The 22632-nt window shown below is 36.8% G+C and overlaps 1 protein-coding gene across 14 annotated transcripts in view; it reads left to right on the forward strand.

Moving 5' to 3' along the window:
- The window catches only part of CCDC171 (coiled-coil domain containing 171), a 217685-nt gene that overhangs the window by 151812 nt on the left and 43241 nt on the right, over nucleotides 1-22632 (forward strand). For 8 of the 14 annotated variants that reach the window (XM_048930579.1, XM_048930578.1, XM_048930583.1 and 5 more), the window contains one exon: nucleotides 12663-19452. The exons of the other annotated variants lie outside the window; for them this stretch is intronic. In XM_048930579.1, coding sequence (XP_048786536.1) covers nucleotides 12663-12693 — 31 coding nt within the window. In that variant the 3' untranslated portion in view covers nucleotides 12694-19452. Of the gene's footprint in view, nucleotides 1-12662; nucleotides 19453-22632 lie in introns of those variants that run through there. 14 annotated transcript variants of the gene reach the window in all.

Below are 22632 nucleotides of genomic sequence, written 5' to 3' on the forward strand. Positions count from 1 at the left end.
TCTGCACCAGATTAACAGGATAAAGGAGCTGAATGCCTATGTTTCATTTTCTTTCATTTTCAAGGGAAAAAGATAGAAGCGAGCCAGTCTTTTATTTTATTTGCAAAATGATTTGTGGGACTTTGTGGAACTGAATGTTTCAGAGAGGCCTCAGTGGCTGTGGAGGACAATGTTGAGTCAGGAGACAGCTGTGTGATACTATTTTCCTTGTCAGATGTCTATGCAGCAGTCTTTCAGAATGTGTTTCATTGGTAATATGCAGTGCTTTTTATCTGCCAGCTGCATGTTTGCTTCATGTTTGCTACATGCCTTTGTTTCTTTTGCCTTCCTCCCACATTTCCCAAAGTGAAATTTTCAGAACATCAAAATAAGAGAAACTTTTAAATGTGGTTGCATGTACTGCTAATGCTATAGTGGAAATAAAAGTATCGGGAGTGCTAGACAGGCTGTTATTTTGAGAACTTGATATTATAGTCCAGGACATTTAACCCTGAGAAAAAGTTTTTACAAAAGAACAGAGCCAAGGACACAATTTTACTGGCTTTATAGAAGAAAAGGAATTTTCTCTACAAAAGCAGACAAATTCACTTCTTTCCAGACTCGAGAACTTTTACTCAGGCCAGAAGGTGCTTCCTCCTCCCGTTTGAAGAAGTTATTTCAAGAAAGGGAGCTGGGAAGCTTCTATTATTCTCTGTTAAACTGTGGGTTAAACATAAAGAGAATGTCTGTCTTTTCTGTGACTGTGAATTCACTGAGAAATTTTTGGACGGGATTAAAGTGTAGCTGTGCCTGAATGAGTCTAGCTCAGAAACTTAAATGTTTTGCAAATCCGTGGAATCCAGATTGTCATCTTCCTCATATCTTCATATCATTGTGAATTTAAATCGCATAAAGTGTGCTGTTGTGATTAATGATTTCCTTGACTCCTTCCGACTCCTGCTTAATTTTGAGTTTTTGTGTATCTCAAGCTAATTATACAGTGCAGTGTTAAAGAAGAAAATTCCAGGCTGGTCTTCATTCATTAGCTTTGATGAATAGTTCAAGGTGTTGAGATGTTACCTGGGAGTTGAGATTAGATCAGTTGGTATAACAGGTGGAAGGATTTTTGTTGTCTTTCATGGCTTTTCTTCTTATTTTGTAACAGTATCTGTCCACTGCCTAGGGAGAGACTCTCATTTCTCAGCCAGCCTCAGAATTGCCTGTATGTGCAGCATGCCCTCAGTGTGGCATGCATCAGGCTACATTCACTCACTACAAAAAAAATAAATAAATAAAATTGTGTTGGCATTTAACTGGTTTGGGCTGGAGAATCTACAGTTTGCTAGGGGCAAACCTTCCCTCAAAGGAAACAGCTACCTCCAATGACTCTTTCTCCTCTTAGTCTGCTTCTGGTGCACTGCCTTGGAAAGGCCAGGCATCATTTCCACTATCAGTCCCACAGCAGATTTCTCATCTGTTGGACTAGACCATATGGAAGACCCTTTACAGGCCAAAGGGAGATAATGATGATGGTGAGGAAAGGTGCTGTAAACCACAGCAGTGTCCTTGAATTTGTGCCTTTCTGGAATTTGTAGAAATCAAATATTTGGTCATGCTTTTTTCTCCTGCCTTCTTGTGTCATTGTTCATGTTTACATCGTTTTCACTTGGGGAAAAGAAGAGCAGACTTTGTGTTCTTTTCTGTGACATTTTCACCATAAAGTAACGTTTTTGTAGAAATACTTCTGCTTACCTATTTCTGTTGTCTGATTGTTTGCATTTTGTACTCTAAGAATAAAAGTTAATGCAAGAAATAAAAAAAATGTGCTCTATAAAATATGTTAGAGAATATGACTTGCACAGATAAAAAGAGGAAATTCAGTGTTAGGGCATAAAGCGTAACACTTTTCTTAACCCATGCCTGTTCCTGTAACGTAGACACGATTTAGGCGCATACAGTCAGCAAGTTACATCATGTTTTAGTGGGTTTTACATATTTAAGTCACGCTGCTTAATATTTAACCAGCATATACTTATTTATTTATTGTTGTCATCTTTAAATTACATATAAAAACCTTTCATGGAAGTCTCTGAAACTCCACATTATGTAGCAACGGAGCAGTTTTTCCAGTTAATCATACTGAGGACCTATTTTCTCTAGAGACCTGGCTCCCTGAAGCAATTTGGCCTGTTGAATAAGCTAGTACTTGAAGAAATTTTTACAATGTGAAATGACTACCTGATAAGGTAAAAAAATTGTCAACTCATTGTCAACTGTGGAGATATTATCATGATTAAAACCTTTTCAAATATTTTTGTTTCCTTTAGTTTGTGTAACAGTTCAGTACAGTTAAAGAGGTTTAAAGACACAATGTGATTCTTAAGATATATTTTTCCCATTTTACAAAAAATTATTCTTTGTTGACTTCATTCAGAAGGTATAGCTTTTGGAAGGGAAGGAGCCTCTTTTCATTAAGCAATCAACTGATTTTTTTTTTTTTTTTTAAAGAAGGTAAGGTACCTTTAAAATACACAGTAGGTAGTAAGGTGTATTAATGTGGGCAAGGACAGTGTGGAAAAACAACTGTTTCCCTGCTACATTTGATGGTATTAAGGAAGCACAGTGGCACGATGATGATGCATTTATTCCTTTTCGTCATTTTCAGACAGTGTAATTGCTTCCTTCAGTTCTTCCTGGTTTTTGGAGAGAGATCCCTGGAACTTTCAGAGCCACGTTAAGACACCACACTTCTGAATCTGTGCCTGAACTGCAATTGACATGTGGTTCAATCAGGGAATGTCACCATAAAGCTGACACTGCCATACTTGCCTGTGCTAAAATTGTGTGTTCGTAGATATTTTGGGAAGCCTTTTGTCCTACTTAGATATTACAGGTAATTAACCACAGTTGTGAAATAGCTCACTGATTTTTCAGGTTTGGTTGAGTACCTGTGTGTGTCACTTGATCACAAAATAATTGGCTCATATGGTGATTATAGGGGTATAATCCCTGTTAGGGTCCCTCTCAGTCTTTCTCAGACTCTGCAACACCAAGGTTTCTTTCACAGGGTTTCACTGATTGTACTGCACTCTTTTGGGAGCCTGTGCAAATCCTGCAACTTAAATAGGGCAGCCTGACATAGCAGTCGTCCCATTTCATTTCAATTTCATTTCATTTCATTTGCACATGTCAAAACATCCTATAGCTTTAGAAATTTCTAGTTGCATTTAGTTACTTGCTGAAGTTTGCTATACTCTAAATAAAAGATTTTTTGGAAGAATATAATCTAATCAGGAGTTCTAAGTAAAGGAATTTCAAGATACCATTTTGAAACTTAGGAAGCAGACCAAATTACAGAAATATCCCATTGTAAAATGATTTTTTAAAGTTATGCTACAGCTTTCTTGCTATAAAAGCCAAAAAGCTGAAGGAACTTCCCTCCAAGTCTCCTTCTATGCTTCTCATTAAACTTTGATAAAAACGTTGTGTGCCGGATGAATGTTTTCAGTGTTGTATGTGGTGGCTTTTTGAAAAAAATAAATTCTTCTGTGCTTTCAGAACACACATTTGCCATATGTATACTGAAGGATGAAATTCCATTAGCATTTTTTTAATGTTGATTCGCATAAAATATGATTGGTATGCAGGAAATATTAGTTCCATTTGCCTCGCTCTAACTACATGTTCGGCCTCACAGAAAGTGATGGTCTAGTACCTGACTGAAAAACAGTTCTTAGAGGCTGACTGTACTCTTGAATCTACTAAGTATGAAAAGTTCTGCTGAAGCAATTGTTAGAGTGTTGTTTAATCTCAGTCTGAAGTATGACTGTATATGTAAATTGGGCCAAAACCAACAGATATAGTAACCCGAGCTCACACACACTCAAGTTGTTTATAACTGATAAGCTTGATTCCTTGCCCAGTTAGTGTAATTTGGATCGTGCATTTACAAAAGACCTACATGTTTGCTGTCAACTGAAATTGAACCTAAAAAGTATTTTTTTTTAGGCCATTCAGATATGAACTGTAATTTTAGAAGCAGTGCTGCAGGAATGCCAACTGTGTTCCTTAACAATTACTGTTATAAAGCTACCTTTTAGAAATACCCTTTTGAATACACACTGCATGAGATACTTTATGTAATATACAGGAGGAGTAATTTCCTACTGAAGTTATGTGAACCAGTTTTTACTGGGGATGAATGAACATTAAAATGTTTGCTTTGAATAAGCGAACAAAAGTTTGGAAAATACCTCAAACATACAGGGAGCCAAAGGTGAATCTTTTCCTGCAGTATATTCAGGGACAGGGGATGAAGCCCTTATCAGGATTTTGACTGATAGGTGACTGTCTATACTTCATTGGATGACGTAGGAAATGCCTCTGCACTGGTCAGTGCTAGGAGGGTGGAACCTTTTGTCCTCTTGCTACATTGATGGTTTTAATAATAAACATTCCTGTTCCATTCTCAACATTTTCTGTTGAGAAAATAAAGCTGAAAGCAGTAACGCCTCACTTCTAAGCATGGCATTAGTGCTATCATTTTTTACTCTGTCATTAGAAGATCTTTTGAAGAGGCCTCTTGGTTTAATATTTTTTAGAGGAGATGAGTTACAGTCCTATAGCCTATTGCAAATGTAGATGCTCTTACTCAACATGCAAGAGTTGATCTGTATTACAGTCTTTGCTAAAACAAACAAAAAACAAAAGAAAAAACTCTGTTTTTCAAATAGGTACAGCCAAGTCGTGTTAGTCATCCAGCTTATCATCCCAATTCTGTCTCCTGTCAGCTACCTACAATCCAGCAATTTTCTATGGAATGCTAAAGGCTGTCAATTCACAAGTTTAGAATCTCTCTTCACATTTCAGGATCTGCAGTTGTTTTCTCCACTAAAAGGCCTTGTCCTTTCCTGACACTTCTTTGTAAGCCTGTATAATGGCATTTTCCTACCTGAAATATGAATGAGATGCTCATTGTGTTCTGTTTTTATTGCGGAAAATTACTCATTTTGGCATCAGCAACCTCTTCCAGAGGTGTGCCAGTTCCAAATCACAGAATCACAGAATTGCAGGAGTTGGAAGGGACCTCAAGAGATCATTGAGCCCAACACCCCTGCTAAAGCAGGTACCCTAAGTGCGTATGACGTTTCTTTTTACCACCTTGCATAAAGATAAGTTGGTTCTATCTCCTTGCCTTAAATTACTGCTGAAAGACGTGTATGCTTTACACCTCAATCAATATGTTTCCTTTTTGATTTCCTTCCTTCATGTTTACAGCTTCCCTTGAGTTTCCAGTTTCTGCAAGCTGGTTGTGTGCTTTTCGTTATAAAAAACAGATCTCTTATGTAACAAATGCTCTTTCAGGGGTTTTTAGAGAGAACTTCAGGGGGACTAGACCCTATAGATATGCTGGGAAGCAAATAGGTAACGTAATCTTCTGAATTTGCTGTAATTTAGCAAACAACGGAATCTGCAGACTCAGTGGATAGTCTTTGAGTTGTTGAAACCGATAAGGCTACCACAAGGCATTCACTGCAGCTGCTCTCATAATTCTGCTGTCCAGACACTCATCCAGTCTGTTCCAGCATAGTTAATAAGCCTCTCCATCAAAGGGCACTTGAATATCATCAGTTCATGCTGAATATTGGCTTCTTGAAGGAATTTTCTGACTTAGTCTACATATCTATTCAAATTCTTTGGAGAGAAGTAGTGAGCAAGAGAATATTCTCAAGGCATCTGTCTTGAGAGTAGCAGTAAGTTCCATGTTTGTTCTCATTTTAAAATAATCTACCAGTAGATCCTAAAATATTTTTTTTCCCAATTTAGATGGTTCATTTATTTTGTTAGCTACACAGCTTCATTGTTCTGATCCTTATTCTTTAAAATACTGTAGATTTGGCAGAAATACATAGCAAAAAATAATATTCTGAATGCCTGAATATTTTTAATGCAAGAAAACTGAATCATAAAGACATTTCCAGTGTTCATAGACCTTCCTCGTTTATATTGTTAATATTTACTGTTACAAATAGTTACCTTTTCTGTATTTTCCCCTTTTACCTGTATTGCTGATATATCTTCATTAATTATAAAGTGATTGAAGTGTTTTATTGAATTAGTGTAATTTCATTTTTGCCAAAATCTTTTGTGATGATTTGCTCTACGATTCCACATTAAAATTAGTCTTTGGGAAAAGACAGATTAATGCACTACTGGCAAAGCTCAGCTTTCCTTGTCTGTTTAGTAATGAAATGCCTAGATGGTAGTTGCACCCGTTTTGAGCAAAAAGACAAAAAGGAAGGTAGCTAAGCATTATGCTGTGCGTGAGCAGTTAGAGGGCAAGCAGACACCATGCACCTTGACCACCTATTATGAAGCTTTTTGCTGCAATGTCAAGTGAAAGCGAGTTAATTGGGTGAAGCTGTAGAGCATGTTAGGGGCATGGTAAAGGGTTGCTGTCTGACAGCTGAATGTCAGCAGAAGCTAGTCAAGTGTGGCTGAGAGACAGAGACCTGTCACAAAGTTCATGTGGACTATCGCACAGTTAGGGAGATGAAATGTGGTTCTGTCTCACTTTCTCCCTCATTGCATTCAAGCACCTTAAGATTTCACACTGTACGTGTCAACTCTTGTTCTCTAAGCTGTTTTCTCCTAACACTTCTGCATTCAAATGATTGGACAGAAGATGCTAATGTTTGGCAAAATGAATGTAAATACACTTCTTTCCTTTTTATGCTAGGGTGGCAGTATGCATGCAACTCAGAAGGTACTTTGAAGGCTTACAGACAGGCCCAAAGCCTAAGAGTTCAGCTGATGACTGAATACTTATTTCTCAAGAGAATATGAAATTTGACACTTTAACTTGTTGGATGGGGACTGCTTTTCCATGAGTGCTGACAGAAAGAAAGTCTAAGCAGTGAGTGGCAAGTACTACTTCATGAGCCAATTGTGCCTCAACATACGGTCATGTGTACTTTAGTCTCCAGTTGTAGTCATCATCTATCTTCTTTCTGGAAAAAGGGAAAGAGCAGCAAAGGTGACCATCAGAGAGAAATACTGATCAGAGGCAATAAAAAGCTGTAATAAAACTCACATAGGATAAGAAAGGCTTATTGGAAGCAACAGAAGTGTTAGTGTCTTACAGTACACTAATGCAAAACATGGAGAGCTGTCACAAAGGCTTAGTAAGAATACAGTGTTCCTTTCAGTGTTGGTTGCACAGCACAAATAAACCAGTAGCCATTGAGAATGGATATTAAGAATAAAACTAAAGAATAGAAGTTGCGTCTATTCTTGAGAAAGTGGAAAATCTCTGGTAGGTAGTATGGGCAAAAATTCCCTCATGAGATCATGCTCCTATAGTAAAGAATTTGGAAACTTGTATTGAAGAGCATATTGAGCGAGCATTTCACCATGAAAATAGTACACTATATATATATATTGTGTTTTGTGTTTCGGAATTGTTACAGTGCAGTGCAGACAACTTGACCTGAAAATGGGAGATTGCTATGTGTTTTCCAATGCAGTACCTGGAAAAAAAGACTGTGTAGGCTGTAGGGTAGATTTCTGGCCAGAATATTTGGAAATCATTAAAATTAACAATGCAAAACCAAATTCTCTCTCTTTAAGTGAAGAAGACATTGAAGATAAAGTGTTCTGATGTGGTAAGCCATCTTTCATTCTTCAAATGGAACAGATTTAAGTATGTTTGAATATAACAAGATTTTCTTTTAGAAAACAAGCAAAATATTATGAAATCTTCCTTTAATTGCTTTTAATTGAGCCTCAAGAGTGTGATTTCACTGAATGCATTAAATACAAAAGCATTACAGAAGCAGAAAAAAAATGATTTCCAGATATTTTATAATCATGTTTGTTTAATAACTCCTGAAAGTTGAAGAGGGAATTCTTTGAAAATGAAAAAAGCCATTAGTATTGTTGGCTAGCCGCATCCAAGGAAGAAAGTGTGTTGTGTGTCTACCTTTCTGACTTAATATGTAATGAGTTGGCAGTCCATGGAATTATTCTCTGATGGTAAATTGTTTCCAGAATCCAGGCAGGAGTGCTGACAATTAAAATTTATACTGAACGTTACAATTTTCCTACTTTGTGTCAGAGCAGAAATTTAGTCTTACAGTCTCAGAATACAGAATTGCAAAGTTATTGACTCAGGAAGCAAACTTTCTAGTTTTGGCCAGCATACATTCTTGCTTTGAAGAAGTTTGTTAACTAGCAATGTCAATAGTAATACTTTCCATTTTAAGCAGCTGTTTTAGCATTTTCATCAGACTGATGTTTTATTTGTTTCACTTCAAGTGAGAAATGGCTGTTTGAGCTGCTTCTAACAGCAAGTGAATTAGCAGCATACTGATGTCCCTTGGTATTGTGTGGCAAAACCCAACTCAGTTTTGGTACTAGCAGTCTGAGAAGAAGATTGCGAATGACGTTAAAATTTTTTTACGGGGAAATAGGTTTTCCACATAAGTGCAGCAAAATGGAATCATAGACAGTGCTAGTTTTTTAACAGTTACTGAGATTGATATCACTGTGGTGAAGTGAAGGAACACAGTGATAGCATACATGGAAGAAGAAGGAAAAATATTACTGTCCATTTGGTTGGTGCCTACATGTGTATATGTCCTAGATTTGGGGTGAGGGAGAGAGAAAGGAAGGAATCAGTACCAGAAATCAACTGTGTAGGAATATATTATTTCCCACTTTTCCCCTTGCTCTCAGTTTCTGTGCTTAACTCACATTCTTTTCTACTTGAGTGGCTGTGCTACAGCCATTTTAGAGATTGGGAGAAACTACAGCTTTCTTTTCCCTCGGCACTTCTATTTTCTGCCAGCCATCCTCACTATCTAGGTAGCTTGTAGTGTGGTGACTTCCAGTATAACACTTTGGCCTTGTAATTCTTAATTTGTCATCCTTAATTTGCCATGTGAGAAAAGAATGAGTTACAGAGAACTTCTCTAGCTGGGTCTTTGTATTACACTGCAACTTCAGTATTCTTTCTGCCCTTTCATTACTTACCATTCTTGGTCATTTTCTGTGGCTTCATTACTTCCTTACCTCAGTCAAAATAATACCTGCAAGTTTGTCTTTCACAGTCCAGAAGCCTTAACTCACAAAGCATGTTACTACATTTACTATTTATATATATATATATATATATATATATATATATATATATATATAATAGTTTTATGTATGTTACAAAAGGGGAGAAGGGAAATTTGTGCTACTGTGTTTTGTAATTGAATATTTGAAAGAAGTTTAAAGTGACTAACATTAGTGGTGGGAAATTGCTGAAATGGAAGGAGTTGTTTAGCATACAAATAATGGAAAGCAATTGGAAAGTTGTGGTATTATTGTGAAGATTGTGGTCCAGTAAAATTATCTTTGTGTTGACTTTGAAGGCTAAAACCGTTCTGACTGATCTGTGGCTTCTACTCTGGTTATAGATCTTACTCCTGTTGTTGAAGATAAACAATATATTTCTGACAGTGTAATTCTTTATGTAGTTATTTGTTTGCGCCACTGACAAAACAGATGCACAGTTTTCTACTTCCAAGCATCTGACTGTGTGTATTACTTCACAAGTGTTGATATATATAAGCAAAATAAGGTGTTTTTGATCCCAACATGATGCTTTTGAATAGACTGGTACATACATACCAACGTAACACTGATGGTATTTTAATATTCTCTCGCAATGTCATTCATTATAAAGCAACCCATTATGAGTCAGTTTTAACTTTGGTGAAACAGCAAGCACTTAACTAGGTCACAAATGTGATCATAGGTTAGTCACAAAAGAACTGTAAAGAACAGTTGTTTCAGAAGTCTTATTTCCGTGTCTAACAATAAAAAAATTGCTTGAATTAACTACAGTGCAAGAAGCAACTATTTCATAGTATAGACTAATCTTTCATATTTTCTTTGCTTTTGGGAAAATGTTTTTTATAAAATTAGGTTATCAGATTTTGAAAAATGACCCTAGAGCATGACCAATTACTGTATTCCATAAACACTTTGAAAGCCTATTCTTGCTAGACCTGCTGTGTCCTAAATACTTGTTTACCTGATGAAGTGCAACAGTTTAGATGGAATCATTTATGGCTTATCAGGAAAATAAAAATGATGTGTTAAAGATATACCAGACATCTTATTTAATAATACCTGCATCTTATTTAAGATGTGTAATTCCTCTTTTGAAAATCACCTGAATGCGTATTCATATGATGAATAATCATCACAGCCCTGGCACAGTCATCTGAGTTGGTCAGTTTAATACATATTTTAGGAAGGTCTCTAAACAAAATGATGTTCAGAGGGCTTTGTTGGAAAATTATAACTACCTTTAAAATTCTGTTGTGTAGGTATGTGTTCAAACAACATGTATTATAACAGTTCCACTTTTTTTCCTCTGCTAACCTAAAGAACATGGTTTTCTTATTCTTCATGAGTTTACATAATGGTATTGCATCAAAACAGTTCTTATGAGAAACGGCCAAGATTTTTTTTACATCAGTCACGTCGTTATTCGATCTGATTTCCCTTCTACTCAATGAATAGTATTCTGTTCCTTGCAAGAAGTACAGGACAGGATCTGGATAACTAAAGCAGAGCTTTTTTCCCCCAACAGTGAAGCTTTTACTGTAACATAGTCTATTGACTTGCTGCCAATCATTAAGTTTCATACTTTTTTCTGCTATTCTCAAAGGAAATCTCATTTCTTTTTACTGGGATTTTGATGCCATGTTCCTCGAAAAGTAACATCACTATATCCAAAAAAAGAATATTATGAGGTAGCAATAGTAGCATGCAATTTTAGTCACTAAGATATGCTGATAAATTAAGATAATGAAAGAAGTACAAATTTCTATGTTTATATTTATCTTCAGTATTTATTATCCTGAGTGAAACCTGTTAATAACTTATGTCTTAGTGACTTCATTTACCTACACACTGAAGTATTTCTAGAATCTCACAGTCCATTCGCATATTTCAATATCTTGTTAATATTTTCTTATGAATGACCTTTTTTTTTTTTTTTAGAGAGAATTTATGTCAACTAATTAAAGCATACAAATAACTAACTATTAATCAGTGTAAGAGGTGGATACCTACATTGAGATCTCATTTCAGATATGCTGCTACAAACGCAAAGTGAGGCTTCTTTGTGCTTTTGCTCTGTAGTGGTTCCCATTCTGCATAGTACTGAGCAGGACTGAATAGGCAGTGTGTTACAGATCACTCTGGTTATCTCATCCTCATAACCACCGTAGTTCAGAAAAACTAAAGGCACTACCTCATTTTAATCATCTCCTTGGATCAGTCATCTAAATTGGCTACTGCATGTGTTCTTAATGAAGGTGTAGCATAACCCAGCTGTTTACAGGGTCTGCAGTATGGCTTGTGATGAGCCAGGAAATCAAAAGAGTCCATATCAAAGAGAACTGTTGAAATAGGTGTTAGAAGCAACCATTGATTTTTCTCCAGCAATAGTAAGAGAGGAAAGGGGGATCTTTCATGAACATGTCTGTATACATATGATTGAGTCTGGATTAGTTGAAATATGAATATACATACACCCTGCTGCCTCTGTCTGCATATCTGTGAGTCTGTGTAGTTGAACCTGTGTGCCTGTATATATGTGCATTTTTTCCTCATTTGTATTTGTGTATGTGAATACACATACACTCCTTCTCAAATGCTGAGAAGAGAGTGTTTAAAAAATAAGAGAGGATATACCGTAACAGCCTTACTTTTTGTCTTATCCATAGTTATGCTTTGGATGTGAAGTTTTCCCATACGTTCTGGCATAGTGAAATGATTGTTTATACTTTTCACAGCTATGTAGAATGTTGGCTAAAAATACCTTGATAAAGGGCAGAAAAGTAATATGACATTGCATTTTGTATTTTTAATAGATATTTAAATAAATGTGCAGTGTCTCTATTTAGTGTTTATATTAATGTCAATATACTGGTATTCATAATCTTTCAAAGTAGAATGCACAATGTTTTGGTTCTGCAAGTTATTTAATGTTGAATTTTAGATGGTCTAACCTTTGTAACTGTTTGACTGAATGTCTGATTCACTGAAAGATGAGCTGTGTTTCCCGGCAAGGTACACTCAGTGTATATTCTCAACAATCTTCTAACAAGCTAATGCTCAAAGAATATGAAGTGTTTGATTTCAATTTATGGCAAAATATATTTTAAAGTGATTTAGTAACTTCCACTGGTAACAAAGCACATTTTTCCCAATAACAGTGACAAAGATAAGTTTCTTTACCTGCTTAAGAAAATCAGAACTTAGGAATGATGATGAAGAGGAGTAAATGTTTTCTGTGGATATTTTAAATGCTTCAAATAATATGGGCTATAGTTTTATAACACTCATATTATACTTACTGTTGCACAATTGGTGCGTTTCTGCTTCGTTTCTGCTTATTACAGGTTTATATATGCATACATATATATTCAGGTATCACGTACTTTAAATAAATGTTTGAAACAAAAAATGGACACTGGCAGATACTTCATATACATCTGTTTGTAAAGGGTATAATATTAAAAGGTGCATCAATATATATACTATTTTTCTTTCTTGCTTAACATTGAGTGTAGAATCTCTCAGGATATTATTTTTTATATTACTTCATTTTACTTCAGGAATCAAGAGGGAGTTCAAACATCACCATGACTTCAAGCTAGGAATTCAGCCTGACCAGCGTTGAATCCCAGATTTTTTGGCATTGAAAGCTGATCTTGACACATCCTACAACAGTTTTATGCACAATAGAGCCAATTCTCAGTCTTCAGTCTGTTCCTTCACCCTGAATGTCACATACAGTCCCAAAAGAACAATGGAAAATGGATTTTGTATCAATAATCTTCGAGAAGGAAAAAAAATTGCATTAATGTAAAATGATGCAATTAAAGTGCAATTTTGTTGCTACCTTTCGATTGTAGTTCAGCGTTTGTATTTTTTGACATTAATTTTACGGTGTTATGAAAAATGTGCATTTACATGTTCACATTTCTGTGCTTCCAGTTCTTTGCATACCAAAACAGCTATTTTTTAAACTTTTATTTATTGTGGTTGCTCTTTCTTTATGTAATATATTTTTAAATGTTAAAGAATGACACATTTTGGGTAATTTTCCTCAGTCTTAAAAAAAAAAATCAATAAGCCATTTTAGTCTCTATCTATCAAAGTTGTTTCATACTTGTCTATTTTAAAGCAGGACTGCAATACTTTAATAGGATTGAGAGAGCTATTTGAAATGTATGCCAATGATTCCTGTCATTTCATGGCAGCCCTGCCATGGTTCACTGAGCCCCCACTTTTCTCTTGTCAGCTCAACTGAAGACAAGCATTTAGTTGCAAACTTTAAGCAGGTTGTGCAAAACAGAAATGATGTGACTGCTTCTCTTCCTGCACAATAATGTCACTGCTGGTCAATGTGAGAAGGTCAGGTTGCTCCTTGTAAAGCTACATGATACCACTTGCCTATTTGAACAAGTTAAGTTAACTGCTGAATCTGGTCCCTGCAGGCATTGAAAACTCACCCTTTTATCAAGTCTGCATTTCATAAGAAAGAAGAACAATTGTGCAGGGAGGATTTCTGATGATATGTTTATGTACTTTATAAGGACAGTTCCCAAACCAATGTTGCAGGTAATATATTTAGTTTAAGCTGAAAGACTTTAAAGTAATGGCTGTTTTGACCTTCAAATAGACTCCTTTTTTTGTTGTTGTTGGTAGGACCCAAGAGTGACGCCCATCTTTGATGCTGACAGAATTTAAAGCAAGGCCATTGCCCTGCATTTTCTGCCTTGTAGCACACAAAAGTAAAATTGTATGTCAGGCCGAGATGTCGGGGAGCTGACAAGATGCCCCAGTGACATTTCAGCTGGAAAGAGCAAGTGTCTTGCAACCAAGTGGTCAAATATCAAATAATAGGTCAAGCAGGAAGGAGCTGAGTTCTAACCACAAAGAGGTTTCTGGTAACTTACTTGACAAGCTATTGGGCGCTTTGTGGCTTGACAAAGTGATGTTCTGTTGGGTATCGCTAGACAGACTGTTCTTTATCGCCTTCAGAAGATCAGACATTGACATTGATTAAACTCTTTAACCCTTAAAGGTTAAATCCTAGCAGTTTCGTCACTGTGAATGAGGAACAAAAGAAAATTTGTAATATACCCCTTGTTTCCATATTAATCACTGAACTCCCCAATGTTATTAACTTTTGATGTACTATGTAGTTTTTGACAAAAAGATTGAATGCAAAATCTATATAATAGATTGTTTCTTGTTATGGACCAGTGATACATTAGAAAAATAATATTATGCATTATGGAATCTGTAGTTTCTTCTAATATGTCAAAGACGGGATTTGATTTTAGAGCCCTGACTACTGAAATTCCATTTTTTCTGGAAAACAATATTAGTGTAGATAATATACGATTTGTGATGATCAAACTCTTCCAGATGCCCTTGTTCTCAGGTACCAGGAAGGCTGATATAAATCTCAAACACCTGACAAAAGAACTTTAATCAAAGACTTCCAGGTTTTCAGGTAGCCTCTTGTACAAGTCCATTGCTGTCAGTCATGATATGCATGTGTGCTAATACACAGCCGTGCAAAAACAAATAATAAATTCTCCAAAACTAAACTCTTGCAATAAAAGTTATCTGATACAGAAGAACACTCCTTTTCTTTATGTTGATGAATTTAGTCTTGAACACTGAAGACAGAGGTTTTGCTGGCTCTCCTGCTTCCTGGCAGAGACCAATCTTGGTAAAGGTGCTGCAAGTACTGTATTCTTCCCTGATGGTAATAACATCAAGTATCTGTTATTTTGTTTGCACAAAAAATGAAATATTCCATAATACATTGAGCAGTTTTTTTCAGCACTGCATATAGAAGTGTTTGTGTGTTTCATTTTTAAAATATATCCTTGTGGTACTCTGTAGTTTCAGGAAGACAGTGTTATGTTACCTCAACTTACTGAAGAAAATTTGCTACTTGTCCCTTCCCTGTCATTGCCAATACATGTGATATTGTGTATCTAGATACAGAGAAGTGATTTATTTATGAAATCTGTTTTTCTTTCTGAAATCCGTATCTAGCTTTCACTAGGACTGATCTCCTCTAGTTACTTCAGGTGCTCCAAGCATTAAGATTGTATAGAGGTCACAGCTATGGCAAACTGGTTGTAGTTAATAGAAATAATCTAGCAAGCTATGATTTCTCACATAAACTGATTTGTATACTTTCACAGAAAGGAGGGCCTATTCAATCTGTTAAAATACTGACCAGCTGAAAGTTACAGACTTTTTCATAAACCCGTGTGCTTTGAAGAGACTTTGAAATATGTGTTGTTTGGATGCTTGATGTCTCATTTGTAATGGGAAGCTCCTCTTTCACATATTGTAAAGAAGTTGTTGAGTAATAAACTGGATTATTATTAGTTAAATAATCCCACATTGCTTTTCCTGGCACATGATAAATTGGAGTTTGTGATAAATTCTAAGCAAATAGAAGAAATCCAGCTGGCAAGATCTCCCTTTAGTAGTTCACAGATGATCCTACCACAGCATTTCTTTCCATTTTTGGGGGACACTAAAAAAATCATGCTGGTGTAAAGATGACAATGCAGTTTGGTAAAAGTAGGTGCCAAAAGAGAATCTATGACTGGTTTATACCTTTTGCTTTCATTGTCTTGCTTCAGAAGTTACAAAGTTTGAGACCTTGAGTCTTATTTTCAAAGCTATGCATGGTTTAGAATTGGGATGTCAGAAGGACTGCTTCCACTTAAGGAACCTCAATTCCGTCAACTATATTTTTCTATGGGAACAAACAAGTTTTCCTTAGAGGGAAGTCTGTTTTTGGCGGGATTAGAATATTCTCCAAGATTTTCCAAAAATCCTGGAGAAGGATTTCACAAGAAATAATTGATTACAGATCTGCCTTCTGGTAGGTCTAAAAATAAAATTAATTTATTTTCCTGACAAACAACTTATCTCTAGAAAGAGATTGTGAATTACATGATTTCCAAATAGGAAGTTCTTCAGTTTTTAACACAAACTCTTTGAGTATGTGTTTGCATGCTGTTCTCAGCAAAGCGTTTATTGAGCTGACTGTATTATCACATACTGTAAACAATTAACACTGCAGCAGTAGCAAAGAAGGGCTTTTCAGCTCTCCTTTTCTCCCACAAACATTTGGAAATTCAGTAAAGTTTTCCTGTTAGTTAAGTTTGATGCATAATTATGGGAGCCCTCTCCTCTGCTGGAAAAGAGTTTTTATTTCTGTACAAAGTAAATAAAGGACAGTTGGGCTTGGAAGGCACCTCTGGAGATCAGCTAGTTCAAGCCATGTGCTCAGAACATGGTCAACTAAAATTACTGAGGGTCATGTTCTATTGCGATTGTGTATCTGTGATAATGGAGTCTATATACAATCTCTCAGCCTATTCCAGTGTGAATTTACCCTGAGAGTAAAAATGCTTCTTTTCTTACATTCAAGTGAATTTTGTGTATTTTCATTTTTGCCTGTTGCTGCTTGTCCTTTCACTGAGCACTGCACAGAAGAGACTATCTGCATCCTCTTTACTTTGCAGGTATTTATACACCTGAGCCTAATCTTCTGCAAGCTAAATGAATCACAGCTTTCTTAGCTTCTCCACATAGAATAGATACTTGAGGCCTTCCAGCAATCAACTTTGTGGACCTTCTCTGTACTCCAGCAAGTCCATGTCTTCCTAATAGAGGCTCAGGAAGGGAACTAGCACTCCAGGCATGCTGAAATCAGGGCATAGAGGGTCACATCCCTCAACCTCCAGTCAACACTTCTCCTGAAGTAGCTCCAGCAGGCTGATGGCATCCTTTTTTTGCCTCTTTCCTCCCAGCTAGAGACTGAGACCTGGGAGGAAAGAGGAAAATACATCAGATGAATGACTGCGTGGATGGGCTGTAGTGACCATGCCTCAGTGGTGTTCATGACCTCAGGGAATATGGGGCTGGCAAAGAGCAGGTGGGGACCCTACACTTCAGTAACGTCAACTGGCTGCTTAAGGAATTGCTGGATGAGATCCCTCAGGAAACTGTCCCTAGGGAAATAGGAATGGAACAGAGCTGGCAGCTCTGTAAGGGTACCTTTCAGAGAGGATAAGAGCTCTCCATCCCTCCGTATAAGAAAACATGCAGAGGGAAGAAACTGTCATAGCTGAACAAGTATCTGCTGGACAAACTGAAGGAAGGAAAGCAAGGAAATGTATAGGCAGAGGAAGCAGGAGGCATGCAGCCTAGCGATGATGCAGGGATGCTGTCTGGATGTGCAGAGAGGAGATCAGGAAAGATTCTACAGGTACACTGGTCAGACAAAAAAGGCCAAGGAAAGTGTAGCTCATCTGATCAATGAGAAGAGAGAACTGACTTCAACCAACATGGCGAGGTCTGAGGTAGTAAACAAGTTATTCACCTCAGTGTTTCTTGGTAGCCAGGCTTCTTGTGCCTCTCACATCCCTGAATCTTTAGGTGAGGAGTAGGGGGCAAAATCCCTCCTACAACACCAAACAAGTCAGAGACAACTCAGACTGAATGTGTACTGTATAGGTCCTGGAAAAAATAGGTCAATTCTTGACATCAGCTGAAGGCACAGAAAGTTTTCTGCTGGCAAAAACAGATGCAAAAAAAAGCTGAGTACTGAACAAGATTTTACCTCTGTCCTCACTGGCAGTCAGGTCTCCCATATCGCTCAAATCCTTGAACTTCTAGAGGGAGACTGGGAGAATCAAACTCCCTCTCACTGTAAGCAAAGAGCAAGTCTGAGACTACGTGATGAAAGAAAATATGTACAAGTCAAGGAGGTGATTTGAGGTAGCCAGAGTGGTTTCACCAAGGGCTGATCGTGCCTCGCCAATCTGATGGCTTCTACAGTGGAATGACAGCATCAGTGGGCAAAGAAAGAGCAACTGATGTTTTCCACCTAGACTTGTGCAGGGTCTTTGATGTGATCCCACAGCCCAATTTTTCTGTCAACTGGTGAGATATGGATGTGAAAAGTGGACTATTCAGTGGCGAAAGACTTGGATGGATGATGGCACCAGAGGGTTGTGGTTGGTGGGTCTATGTGCAGGGGGAAACTGGTGATGAGTGCTATACTTCTGGGATCCATCGTGGGACCAGTGCTCTTCAGCATCTTTATCAGTGACCTAGACAGTGAGACTGAGTGCATTCTCAGTGTATTTGCTGATGATACCAAACTGAGTGGTACAGCAGAGACAACTGGAAGAAGAGATGCTGCCCGACGGGTTGTGGGTAAGTTTGGGAAGTAGGCCCACATGAATGCAGTGCCGTTCATCAGGGCCTAGTAAAAGGTGCTGCACCAGGATCCAGACCATCATAGATACATGTACAGACTAGAAGAAGTCCCATGGAGAGCAGCTTTGTGGAGAGAGACTTGGGTTTCTGGTGGACAAAAAGCTTGTTATTATCCAGCCAGCAGTTGACTCTATTTATCACTGAAAGCAGCGTTTGATCATATTAGTCATTTTTATACTTGAAAAGGTGCCAGTCTTTATTGTTATCCAAGTCTGCTTATTTGGAGGTATAGGGTGATACTTAAAACCTATTTAAACTCTTTTCTGAAATACAAAATTGCATTAGAAGAATTTTTCTCTTCATGTTTTCTGTTGTTCAGTTAAAGACCAGTAAACCAGTATCAGTTAGATCCAAATCTTTATGTGAAGAGTATCTTTCTTCTACTGTTGGACCTTGACACCAGGTTTACTCAATATTTCACACTCAGGTGTTGATCAGCACTGAAATTTAATGTGCTTGAAATTTAAACTCACACTGTAGATCTGCCACAGTCTTCCCTGTCTTTGCAGCTTTCATCTTGCCCGTTATAATGTTATAGACTTCGCTTGACTCAGCGTTACTCTGGTCTTCATAATCAGGTTATTTTTAGACAATCATTTCACATTATGCTCCCTTCTAGAACCCAGAAATTTACTTTTTCCAGTATTCAAGTGTCTTCTTTCCTCCATGCTGAGTACTGAATACTAAAGCAATGGAACTTAAAGTGATCTTAACACATGTTACAACCCTTTGTCTCCTTTATTTATGATGGGTTTTGACTAAAAGTGGTACAAATAAATACCCTTACAGATTATGTATATGTACTGTGATTTTAATTTTACAGATTAGACTTGATTTTTAATTAGATCCCTGCAAATAGATCTTCCATATCAATGGAAGATGGATGGCAATATGCTCTTTGTCATGCTAATGTAGGTCTTTTTTTACTGTCATGGGGGGCATCGTGTGTGGATTTTGTGCAGTAAATACTGTTTGTGCAAAAAAACTGTATTTACTTTTGTGCAGTAAATACAGTTTTATGTATTGCTAATGTTGAAAAAAAAAAAAAAAAAAAAAAAAGTTTCTTACTTTACAAACCAGTCATTCAGCAATGCAGAACAAAACTTGTTATTTCTCTGCCATTTCTGGTGTCCAGTGGCAGGGTGCATTAAATTGAACAATTTCAAATAAAAGTATGAAGAATGTCTGAAAACTAAACTGTTTCCTGTGAATGATCAGCAGCACGTAAAGCCCACTGAACAATTCTTCTTCACATCCTTATTCACTACTCATACTTCATCTCCCTTTGTAAGATAATACTATTAAATGATTATTGCTGATCCCAGATTGTCTTCTCATGGCTCTACTTGCCTGATTAAAACTTCAGAAGTTGCTAGATTTCGTTACGATTTATTGAATAAAAATCATTAATTAAAAAATAAATAACACTGGATTCACTCTAAGCACAAATACTGTGATCATTATTATTTAATTATCTTTTCTTTTCATGATGAAGAAATGTATAACCTGCTAGTGCAGGTTCTTCAGAATGAAAGACAATTACATTTAATACATAAACACATTTACATTTCTTTTTTGCATGATACACAGCTAACTCATAGCAGCCTCAATAACTGTTAACTCAGTGCTTGGATAGCTTAATTTACAGGAATGTCTTGGTTCTGAATGTTCTGGCAACAAACATTATAGACTATTTACAGTGAACAGTACTCTTTCGTAAATCATACATCTTTTACACTTTACAGGGAAAATACCATTAGATGGAAGAAAGTGGTACATGTGTATGATAGGGATACATTTGTATGAATTTCAGTAGCTTCAATATATACTAAGCTTGTTGATTTGCCAGCCCAACATGACTCCACACATAAAATCTCTTTAATGCATAGGGATCTCTGGCACACACTGGCTGGTACCTATGCTATATTCATTCTATAACATCCCAATGACATTTGAGATTTTTAATGAATAAAAAACGGTTTAAAATAATTCCAAAATCCCTTGTTCATAAGGTACTTATCTGAACAGCAAGCAAATTAAGTATTAAATATGAAGTACTTTTCTACTTCTGTGCTATGAGATGGTTAATAAAATTGGTTCCTGTAAACAATAGCATAGGAGAAATCTTTCCTGCAATATATTTGTTGAAGAAGATGCATTCTAGTTTCAGGCTTTATTCTCAATTGGCTTACTGATACAAGTTTATGTCAGACATTTGGGTTAGGAAGCTGTATTATTAAAGCACTGACCTTAACGAGAGTCATGCAGCTAAAATCCTGCACAGTTCTTTTAAAATGTCAGGTGTTAATGTTATTTAAATGCAGTATTTGGTGGTTTAATTGAGTCATGCTTCGTTGTCTTTTACTGCACATTAATGCCAGTGAAACACTGATTGTTGACAGAAAGTTCTCTTCAGCAAAGTATACACTGACATATCATGCTGCTAGAAGAATAGAGTGGAAGGCAGAATATTCTTACCCTGCTGGAGTAGGAATCCTGTAGTGTCTAAATGGTGGCAATTTTCATTATATACTGACAGGAAATGTGAACTAGATTTTTTTTCTTGTATATGTTTTCATACCTTTTGAGAAGACTGATAAGACAGACCTGTTGGGTCTCCAGATAAACTCATCTCAAGATTTTTGATGGGTGTGTTACGTAAATTAGTAAATGTACCTTGAAAAGTGCAAAGCCAACTTCAAAAAGATTTGTCGTGGGAGCACTTTCTGAGAGCTTTTGTAAGCTTCCTTAGGACACATCAGTAGCTTTTCTTCTTGTTAGAAAAAAAAATTAGAAACTTTATTTCTCCATATATTTCTTAATGTTAAATCTCCATGCTGATCTAAAAACATCATGGGGAAACAGGCACAGACATAGCATGTAAGGCACAGGAAATTGTGAACTGTGTACTCACAAATGCACAAGAGCTCCTGAAGTGGAATGTGAGAAATAGTGTATGTTGGTGATCCTACCAAATCTTGTGCGTGCAATAGATAGGGTATGTTTCATACTGTGCTTCTGCATGGTAGAGTAACGGTTCCAAAATAACTTCCTCATATGGACAGTTGCTATAAACTTCCTTATTTTGGCTGAAGTAGCCTGCAGGCTTCTTCTCTGGTCCCACAGGGTTTTGTCATGTATTTGGGCTCTGTGCTTTCCAGGATTTTTCTCATGACTGCAGGATATTTTCTGGAAGTCATTAGAATTCTGTGTTCTGGAAATGAGTTTGCTCATGTCTCATAATTCTTTGATTTTTTTCAAGCCAATGTCATTTTTTAACTTGAAGTTAGCCAGCCTGGTTGAAGTCTGCAACTGCAAATGGGCCCAGTTTGTATGAAAAACTTTTGATACATCGTCTAAACTTCCTGATTCTGATGCTATCTTAAGTAGTGACATTAGGACAACACACTTTGGTTCTTAAAAATATAGCTAAGATTATTTGAATATTATGTGAGCAGTAAAAGTGTAATTAAACACTTGAATCTTTTGTGACTGATAAATCACTCACAGATTTTCCATAGAAAACTGCAGTAGTGCGTAGGAACAGCAGCTCATTTAAGTGTCTTTATGGATTTAAATAAAAATATTTAGCTTCCTTATGGTGTCTAAGACACTGTGAAAGTGTTTGGAATCAGATTAACAACTTCACAGTCAAAATCATTGGCTTATTCCAAGATCTGTGCCAAGCCCCTTGGTATATGGTGGAGAGCAGTGTGGGTTCCATGGGCAGCGCCTATAGGAAACCGGTCCTCAGGACCCAATTCTTGTGTCTTGCCACTGACTCAAGGGGAATAAAAAAAAAAAAGAATCCTTCCAGCTTCTAGAAACTCAGAACTGTGCTGTGCTGACCAGTACAGAGTGGTGAAGCTGTACATAGACTTGTGGGAACCTGGTGTAGCTGAAGTCTAACTGTCCATGCAGTGTCTTCGTATGTGAACGGCTTCAGTTCTAGTCAGTTGGTCAAAATTCTCAAAGAGAAGGCAGGTAAAAATGACCTATTAAGGAAACTATGATAATATTTTTCCAATGTTTTTCTGCTTTATGGAAATAAGCTGAAAATGGAGACTAGCTATACAAAGCTTTAACTGTGAAAGACCAGACAAAAGAATAGTGAATCTCTGGGTCTTTAGAGGACATGAAGTAAGCTGTAGCCTTGTACTGCAGCAAAAGCCTGCTTAATTCTAGGAAAGGGTTTTGTGTGATTTTACTCATGGATTAATACTTCACATGATTGGAGTACTTCCCTTACAA

Source organism: Lagopus muta, chromosome Z, assembly GCF_023343835.1.
Source record: "Lagopus muta isolate bLagMut1 chromosome Z, bLagMut1 primary, whole genome shotgun sequence".
Lineage (NCBI taxonomy): Eukaryota > Metazoa > Chordata > Aves > Galliformes > Phasianidae > Lagopus > Lagopus muta.